Below are 18,151 nucleotides of genomic sequence, written 5' to 3'. Positions count from 1 at the left end.
TAAAAAAAGTAACAAAAGCAATTCAACACATTAAACATCAAATTTTAAAGATAACAAAGCAAGGCACAAGACAGCTCAAATGAAACGGCATTAAACTAAGATAGTTTAACAACTTAATATATTTCTGTTTAATAAAATGAAACTATGGAGCAGAATCTCAATTAATAACCAATGGTTAAAACAAAATCTTGCATTAAGCCAGGTGATTGCACTGGAATACATTGCTGTCTATAGCCCTCTTCTGAAAACATACTTGAAGCTTTAGGTATCATCTATTTGAACTTTATTTCATCTCTGTGATATTATCTAGCTAGAACTGTCACATCTATATACGCAAGTTAAAACCAAACCCAAGCTGTCTGCTTAAACAGACCTTCTGATGCAAATGCTGGCAACAGCTTTCTAATTCCTGCATGTAACTGTCTCACATGATCAGCAACTGGAAATAAAACTGTCCTAGCACAGGGGCTGAGTAACTCGAATTCCCATCTGCAGGAAAAAGCAAAGCAGAAGAGACTGAAGCCAACTGTGCCAGGTTGCGCTGACACAGATCTCAGGAACACAGGAAGAAGGGCACTTCACCTTTCCCTGCCAGCGCTTCCAAAATCAGGCTTTATATTTTGACTTTGCATCACACAAAAAGCAAACAAGCCACTTAAGGTTCAAGATGACTGCGCATCCTCAAATCAGGGCAAAAGCAACAATTCAGCTTTGTTCCCTTATGCCCCTCTACAACCCGTCACTCCAAGTACTAGGAGAGAATGCCCATGGGAAGGCAGGAAAGCACATGGACAGAACTGGCACAAAGTGAACAGGAATGACCTCAGTGTGCACCTGCATGATCTTCACTTGACCTGTGATAATTGTGTGATAACATCTTTTCAACTGTTTCCAAGAATTCAAAAATTGGGCAATGACTGAATAGGTGTGGTACTGATCTCAAAACTGCTGATGTCTGTGAGACATGATAGTCCAGTATTTGTGGGTTTGTTCCTCTAATTTATAAAAATAAGCTAGGGTAAAAGCTGTGATCTTAACATGGACTGGATATGAAAGTATCCCAACCTGCCATTCTTCCTGGTTCCCTTAAAATAAACCCTGAACCCTACTAAGTGTTTTCCTCACTGCAGCACAGCTATTGATCTTTCATTCTTGCCCCTTTTCAAATGAAAACACAGGCTAATTCTGATCTGATCTATTCCCAGTCTGCCAGATAAGGCTTATGGAGCTGTAGAGATCTGTGCCATGGAAGAGAAGACACTCAGACACCTTCCAGTTCTTCCCAAGTTTGACAAACGCTAGATGAAGCTTTCATGACTGTTCATGTCTTTATGCACATCCTCCTACTGCTCTTGGGGACAATATAAAAGGTTGAAGAGTTGTGGTTTTTGTTTGTTTCAGTTTGTTGGGGTTTTCTTGTTTTTGTGTTGGTTTTTTTGTTTGTTTGTTGGTTTTTGGTTTTTTTGTTTTGTTTTTTTTTCTCCTTTTACCTCTGCAAGGAAAAAAACCCTGAACTTCACAGGGCAAATGCTATAGAGCACCTATGGAATTATCATGCTATATGTTAGGGAATATTTATCTAAATGCAAATATAGCCCATAGCTTTCCACACATGCCAGACCGACTGGTCATGAGATGTGCAGCAATCAGGTGGACAAATCCTAAGGGAATGCTCAGGCTTTGCCAACCATCCCACTGCTGGTAACTGCTGACTGAGCAGCCTGACTGTCCTCAAAATGACTCTATATTCAGGTCACACCAGTAGCTACCACTGATCCAACAAACACAGGAACTGATACTATTATGGCTTTTTTTCCCCATAAAGCGTCAACTTGTGATTCTCTCACAATCCTGTTACTGGCTTTATTTCTCTTTTGGACCAGCTACTTTGGCTTGGTTCAGACAGTGGAATTGTTTATAAAATTCTGACTGATAAAATACTAAATATTTCTAAGTATTTTTTAATTAAAATGCTATTTAAGTGCTAAGTCTCTAACCAAGAGAAAGATGGTGAGTGCCAGTTAGATGACTAATTCCCCAGTTAATGCACTCATCTTTCTGTAATCAATCTGAACCCAAATCTTCCCCTCTGCAGATCAGGGCTCTCTCTTCAAAAAATAAAGTATTGTGAAGAGTGCTGAGAGGGTTTGCTCTGCTTCCCTTCTGCTGAAATTATTTCAACCTTTTATAAACACATTTCTTGAACCACAGATTAGATCCCAAGTGACTAACTTAATTGTCAAAGTTAGGGATTAACTCACTCTGTTTAACAGCTATTTAATGACATTATACAAAATAAAAACATCAACAGGAGAGAGGAAATCAGTGTGGACTTGAATGTTTGTCTTCCAGTAGCAGAGACAAACAGTCCCTCAGCCTGCAGGTAATTCTGAGCCTCTGTCCTTCCCATTTCTTTTCCATATAAAATACAACTGGAGAAGCAAAGCCACGCAGGCAGAGTTTTTCCACTACTCCCTGGCAGATGAGATACCCCAATTTCCATCAGAACTTATGGAACACAGTCCATGTGAGTGATTATAAGCAGACACTGACACTTAAGGTAGCCTGCTTAAGGTGCTCTTCATTCAGTTCCCTTTAGACTGGGGAAGAAAAGGGTAAATAGGATGTCCCACATTTCACATTAACTGTTCTAATCTTCACCCTAGTGGCTAAAGGATCAAAAGTAATTTTGCAGACCTGGACTTTCATTTCCTTTGGTTTTTTCCTCAATCTCATGCAAGAAAGATTTTACTTCAGGACAAATGCAACACTTTACTTCTATAGGCACAAAATTTAATTTGGTAAGAAAATGAGAGAATAATAAGTTAAATGCAAGCCACTTTTTTATTGTGAAAAAACAGTGCATTTTCTTCTTCAGCAAGATAAAAACCCGAAATCCCATTTTTTCCCAAACACATCTACCCAGAAAGTGGCAATAAACTACTCCCTAGTAGTTATTCTAGAATTAAGGCTATAGCTGCATTTGGGGTGCAATGGATTGATCACTCAGCACAGATGTATAAATACAGAAATGTGCATGCACGCATAGGCACATAGGTACAAATATAAATTTGCTTCTTTTCTAGTCCTGACAAACATGATTTCAAGGTCCAGAAGCTCCAAAGGACTTGGAGATCCTGTCTCCAGCTGAAGCAGTGGCAGAGGAGGCTGCAAAGTGTCTTGGTAGAGCCACACCATCTGAATTCAACCAGGAGTTACCTAGAAGTCGTGCATGCAGATTAAGAGCTACCAAGAAGCATGCAAAGCCTCCTGAACACCACCTTGTACCTGAAGATCAGAAGGCAACATCAACACCTAGGGGAGTGCAAACAAATAGAGAGTAGGAAGACTGTAGGGTGTCCAAGCCAGAGGGGTAGAGAGTCTAATAAGGAACCAAGTTAGTCTGCACATGGCTGGGTGTGTGTATACATATATATATATATATATACATTGGGGAAAAGTCAGTGTAGTTATGAGAAAGACTGTTCTGAGTCATAAATATCCTGGAAGGCACAAAGGGAGATTTGGACAAGCAATCCAATTGACACAGTCTGCTCAAATTTCCATGTAAAACGAGGCCAGGTATTCACATTTCCTAAAGGAAAGATAACTGCTGTGAGACAGTAAGAAGGGTTCCATTCCCCACTCAAAGGCTGAAAAACTAGGGCCTGGGAAAGAGGGTAAAAATGGGGTAAAAATTCTTTCCTCAAGGAGAGAATTTCAGCAAATGGCATGCAGCAAGATCCTGCATTATGGCCTGAACTGTTCAACATATTCAGAAATGATCCAAAATAGAAGGTGGTTAGTGAAAGAAAAAGATCTTTGGTATAGAACTACCAAGAGTACTAAAGACAAAAATCAACAGATTGCAGAAAGACCTGACATTACTGAACAGTGTAATAAAACAGTAAATGAAATTCTGTGTAGAGAAATTTAAAGTGAAAGACATGAAAGAAGAAAACAATCTTATCTTTACATATAAAACAATGATCTCTAAATTATTATTACACAGTATTGCGTGTACACTGGTCTTGTAACAGTTTTATGAAATTATCATCTCAATGATCTGCAGTGGTCACAAAAGCAAACCAAATGTTAGCACATAATACCACTCCTCTCCCTTCAAAAAATGCTTAGAAGAGTTGGGCAACATATAAGAACACACAGTGAAGGCATGGAGAGTCTGTACAAGAGTGACAATTAGACAGATCTGTACTTGTCAAACTGGATGAGTGACGACAGAGGAGGGTTATGATGCATATTTATTATGAAGATGGACCGGAAATGATTGATTGTTGCTGGCTCAAAAACAAACAAAAAAAAGAGGTATTTCTTCACACAGAGTAGAGCTAAGTTTTGAAAATCCTTCCCATAGGACCCCATAACTCTCATGTTTCTGTTTAGTTCCTAAAAAACACTGGGTCAAAAATAATTGTGAACTGTGTAGCAGCACAATGATGAGCAACATCCTTTTTTTCCTAGCAAAATTTTTTTTTTTGCTGCACCATTTCTATAGTTACCTTACTAAATGTCCACTTCTGCACTGTGCTCTTCTCCACAGCCTTAACTGTCTGGTCCAGAGTATGACTTTCCTGTTCTTGCAAAAATGCTGAAAAGCTCTACTGCTTATTTCAGCAGTAAATAATAATTCCCACTAAATGCATCTGGCAATTAGACAGTGACACAAAGATTTATTTAAACAGCAAACTAATCCTTTGTTGTCCTATCTAAATTCAAAAGCATTATTTTTACTCATATTCTATGGTTTTCATCTACCTAGAGTCACAGAATAAAAAATACTTGCTTTCTGACTCTTTAGGACATGCACAACATTACCACAAGTTTGAGTGATCTTACAGTACACACGAGGATGCAGCCATCTCCACAGTTCATGCAATCCTATCACCATCAAGCACACCCCAAAGCAATCTGAAGTGCCTACAATCAATGCAGACCTGTTCAATATTGCTGGCCAATTACTGGTCCATGTTTCAGCTTGCACATATGTATTCCTGCTTCAATACTGTGAGGTAAAAGGAGCACAAAAAATGAGACTCCTCCCTGCCAATCCTTCTCCTAATAAAGTGAATCAAAAAATTAAACAATCTTAAACAATTCAATCAGCAATCTCAAATCTAGAACTAGATTTCAAAAATAAAGTCTCTAGTTACACAAATAGTATAGCACAACATTGATAATATACTCATGAAAAGAATACCTCATACAAGACAGGGAATAAACTGAAAGCAGGTGTATCAAGTAATGATACATTAATGCTTGCTTTAAATACATTTCTCATTTGCAATGCTTGATATTTTATGTGAGTATGGTATTAGTTATACTTCACTAGTTGCAGAGCAGATTATTTAACAGAAACAAGAAGCCTGTCGAAAAAAAGGAAGAAAAAAATTCTGCTAATTCCCAGAACATTAGTCAAAGAAAATGTTCATGTTTAACAGCATCACTAGTCTCAGATACATAAACAGCTAACAAGACAAGATTCCTAAATTTTATGTAGGCATCTTAACAATAGGTAGATCTTGGTGCAGGAAACTAAATCAAGTATTCCAGTAAGGTGAACAAGTTTCCCATCATCATTTAACTAATGTATTTTAAGCAGTTCTTTCATTATATCTTGTAGAATATAATTTCATTAACCCATACTGATAAATGCAAAAAATTTTCTTTGAAAACAGAAGCCTACAGTGCATCTAAGCTACCTGTAATAATAAAATATATTTTAGAACAAGGCCTAATTCAATATTTTCTATTTTAATATGACAATTATTACATCACTACAGCACTAAGCCATTAAGATAATTATACAAATCACACAGGCCTGTGAAACGGGAAAAACATGGAGCTTCAGTTGTACTTGAAATGATGAGAATTTTAAGCACAGTATTTTACACAGGCAAACAAAATGTTTTGAACAGATTTGGCATTAGTCAGGTACCAAGAGGTTGTGTACTCCTATCACAATGAAATAAACAGAACTCACTAGATTTTAAATGTGGAGCTGTGACAAACATGATTGCATACTAGAGGAAAAATATCACATTAAAGTGAACAAGAGGAAATACTTAAAAATTTATAAGGTATACAAAACTTGGGATAGATATTACTACTGAAAATTGTGGGAAAAGTATCTAAAGTAGATTTGAAGCCCTATACTAGGTAGTTAATTACAGCTGAGATTTCCCTCTACTAAAAAATAAGGGCTTTTCTAAACACCAAACAAAAATTACTTCCTTATGAAAGGCATTTTTAAGTACTTTGAGCTTGAAGAAAAATATAAAGCTTCTAAACTTCAGATTGGTATTTATTTCATTGTATCTCTACTAAAAAGGACAGACGTCTCTATCCTATCATCCTCCTGCATATCAAGGGATTATGGTCTTCCCCTCTGGCCTGTGTGTGTTAAAAAGGCAACAGAAAAATTGTTGGAAAGCAGTATTTCAGACTATCAGAAGTACTACTTCTGGAAAGTAACAAACTGCTATTCCAGTTTTCTTTCCACTCACCATTGGACATAACAAGGTAGTCTAATCCTGGCAGCTGTGAGGCCCAGAGCTATATTCTTGGGTCATCCAACCTTCTCCCAGGCCTGGTTATCCAGCTCTGAAGGAAGTCCTGAACACACGAGATGAGTTGTACTTTCCAGCCCCACCTGCCACCTCACATGCAGGCTCAGCAACCACAACTCACAGCAGAGGAGACACAGCTGCTAGAGAAGGCAATACCCAAAAACTGCTGCTTTTTCTTTTGGGAAAAGCCAATAGTCAATAGACAAGAATCAACTTCATAAGCCACCTTACAGTAAAAATTACAGTACAAGGAGAGTAAGAACCTCTTAAATGTGTAAAAGGCTTTGCAAAAAAATGGCTACATGATAACATAGTAGAAATGGCTGACCAAAAATTAACTAGACCCAAAATGTTTAGACAACTGCTAAAAGTCATAGTCAACAGGCAGGCACATAGGTAGACAAGACTTCCACAGACTTGAAATGGAACTTATAATATTCGGTAGTGACTAATCTGAACATTAATTACCTTCTGTGACACATGCAGGGTGAAACACTAATGCCAAAAGACTCTACACCCCACCCTCAAAAACCCCACCACATCTTCCTTGTCTGATCACATGCAGGATAAACAGAGACAAGGGAGAGAAGAGACTTGCACTTTGACACATACTTTTAATACAGTAAAGAAACAATGAATTCTTACTTGGGCCTTTGGTAAATTCAGATTCTACTTCAAATTTCCTTTCTTTTAAAGATACCACAATTTGATGTAAAAAGGGGTTTGTTCTTGCTTATCTTTCACTCACCAGAGCACTTCCTAACACGGAATTCAAAAAGCTCTCAATTCTGTTTTGGACTTTATCTAGAAATGAAATAAATTTTTTTTTTTTTAATTTTTTTTATTAAAAAAATCCTTCTCTAAGATGGAAAACATCCACCTTATTCAGACCAAGTAGGACATGCTACAGAAAACTCCAAGACAAATACTCCTGTTTTTAATTTTGACAGAATTTTACATACTACAATGGAAACTTTTTACTCTACCTTTCCTCACTCTCCCATTATGACAACCCCCATCCCTCCTTCCACCAGTGAAGCAGCTGGAAGAATGATGCACTAAAAGCAGCACTGTAAATTATAGTATGTAAGAGATTAAACTTAAGCCTAATGCTACATTCGACCTGATGCTAGAGACAACTCAGCTCAACAGCTGAGTTCTATTAATGGACACTCCTTAAAAGAAACCCTTATTGGTTACTATTTAAAACTGTATCTCTATTAAAATCTTGACTAAAAGAAATTACAAATGGTATGTATCTCCCACTAATGCCACGGCAACGCAACCCAGTTCAAGTATGTACTGCATCATTTACCTCAATTTATACATATTTAAAAAACATAAATAAAAGGGTTCACCAACCAAATACTATCAATGAACACATTACACAAAAGAGACAAGCTAATCTATAATGGTAGACACTATGTGTAAATTAGAACACTACACTTCCAGTGCTCTGGAAAGCCCAGTGTCATTATTACTCTTCCAATCTACTTCCTATGTCAATTTAAGACCAGAATTGTAAAACTACAGTGCAGTCAAGGCACTGTAAAAGCATAACTTAATAGAAGAAAATAGTGAAAAGACAGTTATCCATGTTTTACTTCCAGACTTTTCAGTTTCATACACAGGTCCAGAAACAGGTAAGGTGGGGGAGAAGGTGACAATGCTTAGTACCAACTTGATACCTATGTAGCATTCTATTCTCTGTGGAATGTTTTCTTCTGTTGAATACTCACTGCTCCCCACTGCACAATCCTTTGAGGTTCAATGCTGCCAAAATGCTCCTGCTGTCTCATCCAAAAAAAATCTTTTAAAAGAATAAATTTTCAAGTATTGACACATCAGTCTAGGGTAAATTTCTGAAGTACAGTTATCTATGAAAAGTTGTCTGCTTCCTGCTTACACTACTCATTGACCTCATCACCCTCTTTCTATCTTACCTTTTCTATGCTTGAACTTCTCTGTTCAAGCTCTGTCACTGATGATGAATTAGTAATAACAAAGAAGAAAGCAGTTCAGGGGTATAGTAGAAAATACAGAAAAAAAAAAAGTCAACCCTATCAAATATTATGCTACTTCTTTCCAAGCAAGTAGCTCAGCAGATCTGAGCACAGCTCCACTTTTAATTCATGTGCTAGACAAAGAAAAGAAAATGCAACAAACTCCTTCCAGCCTTGAACAGATCTCAGCAAGATGCAATTTGAAGACATGTTACATTTGCTGCTGCTCTGAGCATCAACTACACATTTTTTTGTTCTCCTCACTTCTGTCCCTTGAATCTGGGTGTTACTCTCTACATCTGATACATCTTCATTGCAGAAATCATGCACTGGTCTGTTTTAGTCTGGATTATAGCTGCCTGATGGTTGTGACTCGTAGTTACAGAGAAGTCAGGATTTTTTGTTTGTTTGTCTGCTTGTTTGTTTGTTTTTTTCTTGGATGAACCTGGTCTCCTCACTGTGTCACTGACCTCTCTCCAGGGTAGGGTACATATGAAAAAAAAAAGCAGTCTGCAATCCTGGATGAGCACAGCAGCCAATACTGAGGTGACCAGCGCTTCAGCAGCTAAGAAGGATTTTTATTTATTGCTTCATTTGAATTAAGTATTAAAATGTCAATTGATTATATTTTATGCATCTAAGTGCTCTTCTGAATCTGGCCAGAATCTATCAGGATACAGAGCTGGTCTCTCCAAGGAGTAAACAAAGACATTTTGCACTCTGGTAGTCAGTCTCAAGGATTGCTGACAATCTAAAAATAAAGCACTCTGAGAATATGTAGAGAAAAGGATAAATTCAAAGCAGTGCTTGTTTAGTTTTGCCTTTTCAAGGGTAACAGCCACTCTATTTGGATTGCCTATCAGTGATATACTGTTTAAGTTCTATGGGAATGACACTTGGTTCACAGTTTCACAGCAACTTCCATTACACTGGGCTTGGAGAACTCACGATGAGGTGACCATGACAGACTCATCCTGCATGATGGACACGATGGCAATGATGGGGACATGACACACACATCCCGTGTGAACCACTGTGGGAACTACAGCTTAAATTTTTATTGCAGACAGGAGACAGAGGGTTATGCCACTGTCTGTACTTTGGCCTTGAGATCAAGATTTCTGATAGACGACTGTAAAGCTTGAGCAAACTGTGTGCTTTCATCTACTAGGGATTTCTAATTTAAAGTAATGAAAATGAAAGTTACAGGCAAAAATCAGAGTGTCCTTAGCAAAAAATGTATAAAGTGAAAATGTATAAAGAAGTTACGAAAAACCATTCAGTTCCTTCTCCCCCCAACCAAACCAAAAGAAAAACTGGGATTCTTGTCAGTGTAGCTGCTACAATTTCCATATTTAACAAAAAGCAGGAGGGATGAGAGTAATTTTCATTATTTTAATTCTTTTATCTAGTGAAACCTAATCATGTGACAACCAGAAAGTTATTAAATCAATAATGATATCATATAACAAGTTTTGACAAGGCTGTGAAAAAAAGAAAATCACAGGAACTGAGAGAGGATTACTAAAAATGCCATTGTCCTTGAAGGGAATAAGGGTGCTCCCCTTGATAAAAGGTCAAATGCAATGGTTAAAACCCCAAACAGCTGTATTTAATAAAAAACTAGGCACTGAATAATTGAAAAGCTTATCACAACTGTGAATATTCCATCAAATATGACACTGATACCCATATCAAAATCCTTATGCAAAAAAAGCTGCCAGCTAGTAATGTTCCAGCTCAAGTTAAGAAAGCCAATCATCCTTTTTCATAGTGTAAGCTCAGCCTTCTTGTCTTTAATCGTGGTTCATTAAACTGTAATGCTTAACTACTACAGTGTAAAGTAGCTAGACTGAGTAATTCAAAATATATAACCTCTCCTAAGAAAATAATTATGATATGGAAGGGGAAAATATTTATATTCTTCAGTGCTTTATAACTTTCTCAATTGTCTTTCTTTTAAATGATACTTATACAGCCAAAAAAAGGAAAAAAGAAATACCCATTTGCAACTTCCATGAGGACATGAGGATGTCAACCCAAGGATTTATAACTCAGAGGTTATGAAAATCAAGGGCAGATTTTTTCTTTTTTTCTTTTTTTAAAGAATAAGAATTTCTACTTCTTAATTAGAAGCCTGATAGAGTATCTTTAGAGAAAGACAGGATAGAGTGGAACACATCTCTAATAAAGTAATTAGCAAGAGAAAATATCTTCATGGTCATTTCCCTTTGATGAAGAAATATTGTTCTATTTTTTATGCTAAGACTTCATCAAATAGCAATTTAACTATTCAGCTCATTTAGATACCCTCCACAGTTTTGGAAACTGTTCTGGAGTATGTTTGGAAATTATCTTTGATGATTACACTTCTGTTACTGTTTAACCAAGCTGCATCATTTAGATTGTCTAATTCACCTCTTCCCCCCAACTTTACTTTTAACACCTTCTCATCATTAATTTGTTTTCTCATATTCAGAGAAAAGCCAAGATGTTTTGACAAGCTCTCTGTATATACTCTGCTTGTTCTTCACTGTGCCAGAGATTTTCCTTTTGACAGGAAAAAAAAAAAAAAATCTTGTATGGCAAGAATTTTTTTTTTTTTAAATAACCAGAACTCTATCTGATGCTTTTCAGTCTAGTCAAGGACAATACAGTCTAAGAATATGAAGGTTTACTCTTTCTGGGATCAGAGAAAAATAGAAACAGCTCCTGGGAAACAGTACAGGTCCCAGCTTAACAAGTAACAGGCAGACTGTCACAGAATCAAGAGTTAACACAAGTTGTATGGACACAGTTCAGCATAGGCTGCCTCCTAAAAATCTCCCAGATTGGAGTGAAAATGCCAGACAGCAAGAACATGATGGTACCAGAGGGATACTGAAACATACGGAAACATTATTGGCGTCCCAAGGAGTGCCCTATGTCTTCTCTGAGCCTTTTAGAATAAAGTCTCAAAACTAAAATCACTCACGTGCCAAGTGCACTTAGAAATGCTACAAGCTATATTACAAGACTGGCTTCTCATTTAAAACTACTTTAGGGAGAAATAAATACAACTACATGTTCACATAATAAAAATTATCTAAGATATTGTACCACTGCAATAAGTTACTCAAAAGAACTGTCTTGAGAAGCACACAATAGTATTGCAACCCTATTTCTGATATACTATTTTATAAGTTCACAATAATACTGAATGACCTCAAGAAATTATTTGATCTATATAGTTTATCCAGCAGCCTATATTAGCAAGTCTCTGTCACTTTGGCTTGTGCCATGTCTGTGAATTATTTAATTCTCACAAACGGATATAAATGTTTATCGCACAGATATAAGGAAGTGAAACTGTTCTTAAAAACAATTCAGTATTTGTCTGACTTAACAGCTAGATCAGATCCACTACTTTGTAACACTGACCTTTATGCTGTGTTTATTACAAAGACTCTCAAGTTCAGCAAGCCAGCTTTCTAGCTAGCCAGATCTGATTTTCACTTCCAGATTCCTACTAGTCTAAGGTTGTATGATGCATTGCCTTCCATTAAAAAGCCTGAACCACAAAGAGATCTTTCTCTTATTCTGCTTGATATTTCAGGAATCAAATCCTTGAAAGTTAAATAACAACATCTGCCTCTGTAATCTTCACAACTTCCCACTGCCATCAAGGATGGTTGCCACATGTCTGAAACTAGAGACAAATGAAAGAGTGGATCTCCTTAAGCTCTGCAGAAAGGCAAAAGACAGCAAGGGCTCAAGAGAAGTGAACATTTGCTAAACTATACCATGATGCTCCAAAGCTAAGACCTTCACATTACAATGCAAGGAACCTAGAAACAGAAAGCAGGTGTCTGGCATGGATCAAAATGCTTACTGAGGGAACATGGACTGAATCTTACCGGGGATATTAGTAACAAACATTACTTTGTGGGAGATCCTGGGACAGATCGCTACAAGTCCTTGTCAGTAGCAATAAAGACTCCACAGGACATGGAGCCTTCAAGTGCCAAAAACCCAGTAGTGGCTTCTACTGCTCTCTTACTCCACTGTCTTTGTTACAACTTCAAAGCAAAAATCAAGGCATGTAAAATAATGCATTTTACAGTAAATATGGCAGTTTAAAATACCTCAAAGTCTACTGACAGGCTTCTTCAGTATCACTGAATTTACAGGTATTCTGCTACACAACCTAACTAATTAAACAAAACCTGTGCCACCAGGCTGTGTCCAACAGGTGACAAAACTAAAGAAACCTGAAAGTTAAATATTCATTTATCACTGAAAAGCACAGTGCAGAACCAATATCTCAAATAAAGCCTTCTCAAGATCCTTCTCAACAGACCATTGATATCTTAACAAATCCATTGAAAGATTTTTCAGCCACAAGCAGCTCATGGTTAATCTGTTTTCTAAAACAAGATTTTTACCATTTTGTCAACAGATAATGCACACAGAAATCAATTTATGAGATCCATGTGTAGCTCTTTAGATCTTTAGATCATGTCACTTCTAAACATTTAGTATTTTTAACATACTAATTATTAAAAATATATTATTTGCTAGCTATCCTACAGTAATTCCTACTTAGTTGAGGAAACATTGTCTCTGCTAAAACTTCTTATATATGGTTTTAGTGCATCATCTTTTCTGTTTCTTTTTTAAAACACAATATTCTACCTATACATTTAAAGCTCTCCCAAAGGCCTTTCAGCAATATTTCAGTACGTGCTTTCTGAAACAAATCTCACTAGATTAAGTACAATTGTCAAGAGGTAACACTTTTGGTCAATTATTTTCAGTACTCCCAATTTCTTTTAATACTATATTTTAAAATTTTTTAAAAAGTCTTCATTGACCTTAGTCAAGTATTTCAGAATTGAATGGTCAGTTGTTCAGTGTAACATGATTGCTATAATGAAGATGAAGCAAAAGGAACTGTGTAAATAATGGAGTGATGGAGAAAAGAGAAAAAGGACAGTAGTTCAGAGGATCTTTGCAGTTTACATCATTAACATTGATGGTAACTGGTTACTTCCACAACCTCAAGAAGCTCCTTCTAACATAGAATACTTTACTCTGATCCAGAAGAAACATGATTCTATATATGCCTTGTACATGAAAAAAGGACCACACCTCATACTGCTCTCCAAACCAGAAGGTCATCACTATGGAAGACTACAGCAAGGTGTTACACAGAGTGTTCTGTCCTGTAGTGGACCTTTCATTAATGCACCAGTTTAATGTTTTGAGTATTCACTGTACCTATGACCTTATGTGGAGAAGCTTTTCTGTCACTGAAAGAAACAAAAGATATCTGAAGCTGGACAGGAAGAATCCTCATATAACTTAAGAGCAAGAAAAAAAATTTGAAAACAAAACAAAACAAAAAATAGCAGGGTGGCTTGTTAAAACACTGAAATCAACAGCTGCCCCTAACATTAAATTACTAAGTCCTTCTCCCACTACACTAATGCTTTCAGATCTTTTCCTATTCACTGGATATAAATGCTATATTCTACTATTACAATTTTTCCACTAGTATTTCAATCTACACCAAAGGTCATTGTGAGTCATACAACTGCCTTTAAACATGAATGGAACTGCTCCTGGTCGTTTGTTAGCAGTCCATCCATAAAACCTCAAGATAATATTTTGCTAATGTATCTTCAAAAGTAGATAAACTTTTCATGTTTTCTGTTCAGCCCACTTACTTTTCCTTCTTATTGACTTCACAGAAATCACGGGGTTTTGGGGGCTGGAAGGACCTCAAGAGATCACCAAGTCCAACCCCCCTGCAAAGCAGGACAACCTAGTGTAGGACACCCAGAAACACATCCAGGTGGGTTCTGAATGTCTCCAGTGAAGGAGACTCCACAACCTCACTGGGCAGCCTGTTCAGTGCTCTGTCACCCTCACAGTGTCTAGCTTTGCTGTAAACAAGGCTGAAAGGGGCACATGAGTTGTGAAGTTTATTTGTTGTGTGTAGACAAGAAAAATCTTGCTGGGATTGTTTTTTTTCTTTTCTTAATGTATTTAATTCCATTCTCAGTACCAGTTACCTTTCATTACTAAGCAATCATATTTAAATTACTTTGATCAAAGTGAATTCTATTAAACCTCATGCAAAGCTAACCGTTCCAGTCCTACTTTGCAATCCTTTTAAAAAAAAACAACCACCACCTCAGAAACAAGTGACTAGATAAATAACAAATAGACCATTAGATAAGTAATAAATAAACAAGACCTTGCGATGAAGTTTTCAGATAATATGGGAATGTAGTTTGTTAATCAATAGCAAAAAATTCTAACTAAAGTAGTTCTGCTTACAAATAATCAACATAAAAATTGTCATCTTGCTGTTGTCATATTAATTGAGAAATAAATATCTGCACATTTCTGCAGCTTCTTAGATGAACATTTTTCAAGAAAATCTTAATATAATGTCACTTGACATGCTAGCTCTGTAAAAAATTAACCCCTATAACATAAAAATAAATCCTACATAGATCTACGCATAAATTCCATCAGAAGACAACCCATACCATCCAACTTCTAGTTAATGTGTATCAGTATCACAACCCTCACTTTGCAGCTTTGATAAAAGACAATTCAATGTTAGGTCATAATAGTTTCAGACTAGCTAGTATCTATCTAACAGGATTTATTTGTTGTAATGGGTTAATTTAATATAGCAAGTTGAACTTAAAAAGCCCAGCTTCTAGAACAGCTAATTTAACTTTCTCTACAGGAAATATGCATTGCTAGTATTTTCTGTAGGAAGAACACAAGATAACCAGAAAAGTATATCTGCAACACCTCTTCCATGATAGTATACAATGATTCTTAAAAGAACCACACTCCAGTTTGGCACTGTAATTCAGGAAAGAAAACATTCACTTACCGCAGTGTGACTGGAAAACCTGTGGCTTGACTACCTGATTGCAGATATTGCACACTACAAGATAGAAATCATCATGAGCTGGATAATGGCCAAATAAGTGCATATCTGTGGGAAAGTTAAAAATATATACAAGAATTAGAAAGTATGCTTTAAATATATATTAAGAAAAGAAATTGAAAATACTGCAGGGCCACTACTGTTATATTAATTTATACAATGCAAATTTATACACTGCTCCATATGAGTTTCTTACTATGTTAAAGAGATTTTTTTTCCTTTTCTGGGTTTCAGTGTTCTATACTAATACTGCAGTATCATCTCCCAGTCCAAGTCAGGACAAAGGCAACAATATCTTTGTCTTAACATTCTCCACCAAGAAGTGGAATAAGCATTTCTATACTGGTCGACTGTTGAAACAGTGAAAGAGTATGTCTTAAAAATCTCTGGCTGAAGATCCTTCTAGAAAACATATGCATGGGTTATGCTCCATGGTACAGTATTCCAAGCATGACTACAGATGGCTAGAGAAAGTCTCCTACTTAAAAGCTAGTTATAGTAACTAAGGTCAAGGATCCTACAGCTTAAAATACAGTCAGGAATGTCATCTCTGTTTTGAACCAGATGTCATGACATGGAATTTCCGAGTCTGTGTAAATGTCCCTCCTAGTTTAAACACCCCACCGCTTGTTTCCCCAGCAAAAACTCCGGTAAGAGACAAAGATGGCTAATGAAGTATTTCTCAGTGACAGCATGAGGAATTTCATGAAATCAAAAGATGGGTACAGTCAGACGATGACAGGCACCTGTCCCTCTCAGCTGAAACACAAAATGCAACACACACATTCTTAAGCCATTACAGACTCAGAGTAAAATGGGCTTAAATTACTACTGAGGGCCTCAGAGCTCTGACATTACAAGTGAGGTAACCTGTTTCTCTCTGCATTGCTATAACTTAAGAACACATACTCATCCACCACAGCTCGGCTTAGAGTGCAGAAACACAGTCCATTTCATGCACGTTGGTGTGATCATGTCACCACACCCAGTGTTGTTAAGAAAGGTGTTGCTGCATTAGTAACCCCATGCCAAGTATCAGCTGCACAGACTGCACTGCCTCTCAGAACAGGGCAGGGATGTCTTTTTTTAAAGATGTCGTAAAATGGGATTCCAGTGTTACTCAGCAGTGTCTGAAACCTATTACAGAACTTGCAAATGCGGCTTCTGACTTACACTGAAATATCAACCTGGTGCAACAGGAGGAAAAATGAGAAGACTCTCAGTGAAGAGAAACATGCCCAACTGTAGCTGTTTTGATAAACATTAATGACTAAATCTTGCTTCTCTGTTAAGTGGCATTTTTATTTCAAAATACTGTTTTCTTTCAAAAAATGACCAAGCAGGTAACTTATTACATTAGCTCTTAACCAAAGCAAATATTGTGGCTCTATAACTATTTTTACAAGTGATTCTGCTCTGGCCTCTACCACTGTGTGAGTAACACCACTGCTTATGATGTCAGTACTTGGCTCTTCAGTCGCCCAAAGCCCCAGAGAGGAAGAGGGCTACACTCGCACGGTAATTCAGACAGTATCATAAGTAGATCCAAAGAGGCTCATTCAAGCATCCTTGGGCACAATACCAAGAAGGTAATTCAGAGTCCGATCCAGTGTGAATTGCTCCTTTACCCCATGGAAACCAAAAGCCTCCCTCAATGTCACTGCTCAAACCAGGCTGTGAAATCCAGTCAAAAGTTAATGAAACAAGTCCCCTTTGCAATACTATTCTTGGACTAACCAAGCCTTTAAATGCATTACAGCCAGACGCATGCAATCAACACATTCAAATTTAAAAGAATGGCAGTGGTGAGGTATAAGCTCCTTTGGGAATTTCTTGGTGTAGTTAGTGTTAATACTGATTGTCGCTACCAAAACCATGCTGCACTAACCCAAAACACTGATGAAGCCAAAACTGCACAGTGGGATTACATTAAATCCTCCCAACTACTAAAATAAACACACAAACCCCTAAGCAGATACTGTGCCTGGCTTGTTCTTTTACTTTTTATTTTAATGTGGTAAGTTAGTGATGTTAAAAAAATCCCTTTACATTGGCAAGTCTTAGTCACGGGTATTTTTGACCAGAATTTACAGATTTCCACTAACAGCACTGTAAACTCCACAGAAAGGACGGTTTCTTCCAGGTATAATTTGTCACAAAATCTTAAAACATGCATCTAATGATAGAAATATTTCCAAAACATCTCAACAATTTAAAACATTTTTTTTCTGTTGCTTGAATGGTCTGGTGACAATCTTGTTATAAAAACATACATACTTTGCCCTTTACAAATACAAAAGTTAAAATGTTTTTCCATTTTAACTTCCTTAAGTCTATTTAAGGTTCACAGCTCTGTGTACTAGGTTCTAAAATAATCTCAGCTCTGAGCTGTATGAAGTCCGTGTGGGTCTGAGTTTGAGTTTTTGTGAAGTCTGACTGCAGCAGAGTAGCTTACAAAAACACGAGGTGTTATGGAGATGTACTAGAGAATCCTGGAGAAATCTATCCAAGGACACAGATTGTGTAAGAAAGCAGGTTAGTTCACAGGATCACAAAATCATCTGTTTTCACCAGACACTGTCAAGGGGGCAGAACAATAAGAAAAT

The 18,151-nt window shown here is 36.9% G+C and overlaps 1 protein-coding gene across 5 annotated transcripts in view; it reads right to left on the bottom strand.

Moving 5' to 3' along the window:
- The window catches only part of ATXN7L1 (ataxin 7 like 1), a 113,581-nt gene that overhangs the window by 60,271 nt on the left and 35,159 nt on the right, over positions 1–18,151 (bottom strand). For 4 of the 5 annotated variants that reach the window (XM_071733942.1, XM_071733941.1, XM_071733944.1 and 1 more), the window contains exon 3: positions 15,489–15,593. The exons of the other annotated variant lie outside the window; for it this stretch is intronic. In XM_071733942.1, coding sequence (XP_071590043.1) covers positions 15,489–15,593 — 105 coding nt within the window. The remainder of the gene's footprint in view (positions 1–15,488; positions 15,594–18,151) is intronic. 5 annotated transcript variants of the gene reach the window in all.

Source organism: Heliangelus exortis, chromosome 1 (genome assembly GCF_036169615.1).
Source record: "Heliangelus exortis chromosome 1, bHelExo1.hap1, whole genome shotgun sequence".
NCBI classification, from domain to species: domain Eukaryota; kingdom Metazoa; phylum Chordata; class Aves; order Apodiformes; family Trochilidae; genus Heliangelus; species Heliangelus exortis.
This window is presented reverse-complemented; position numbering and strand designations above follow the sequence as displayed.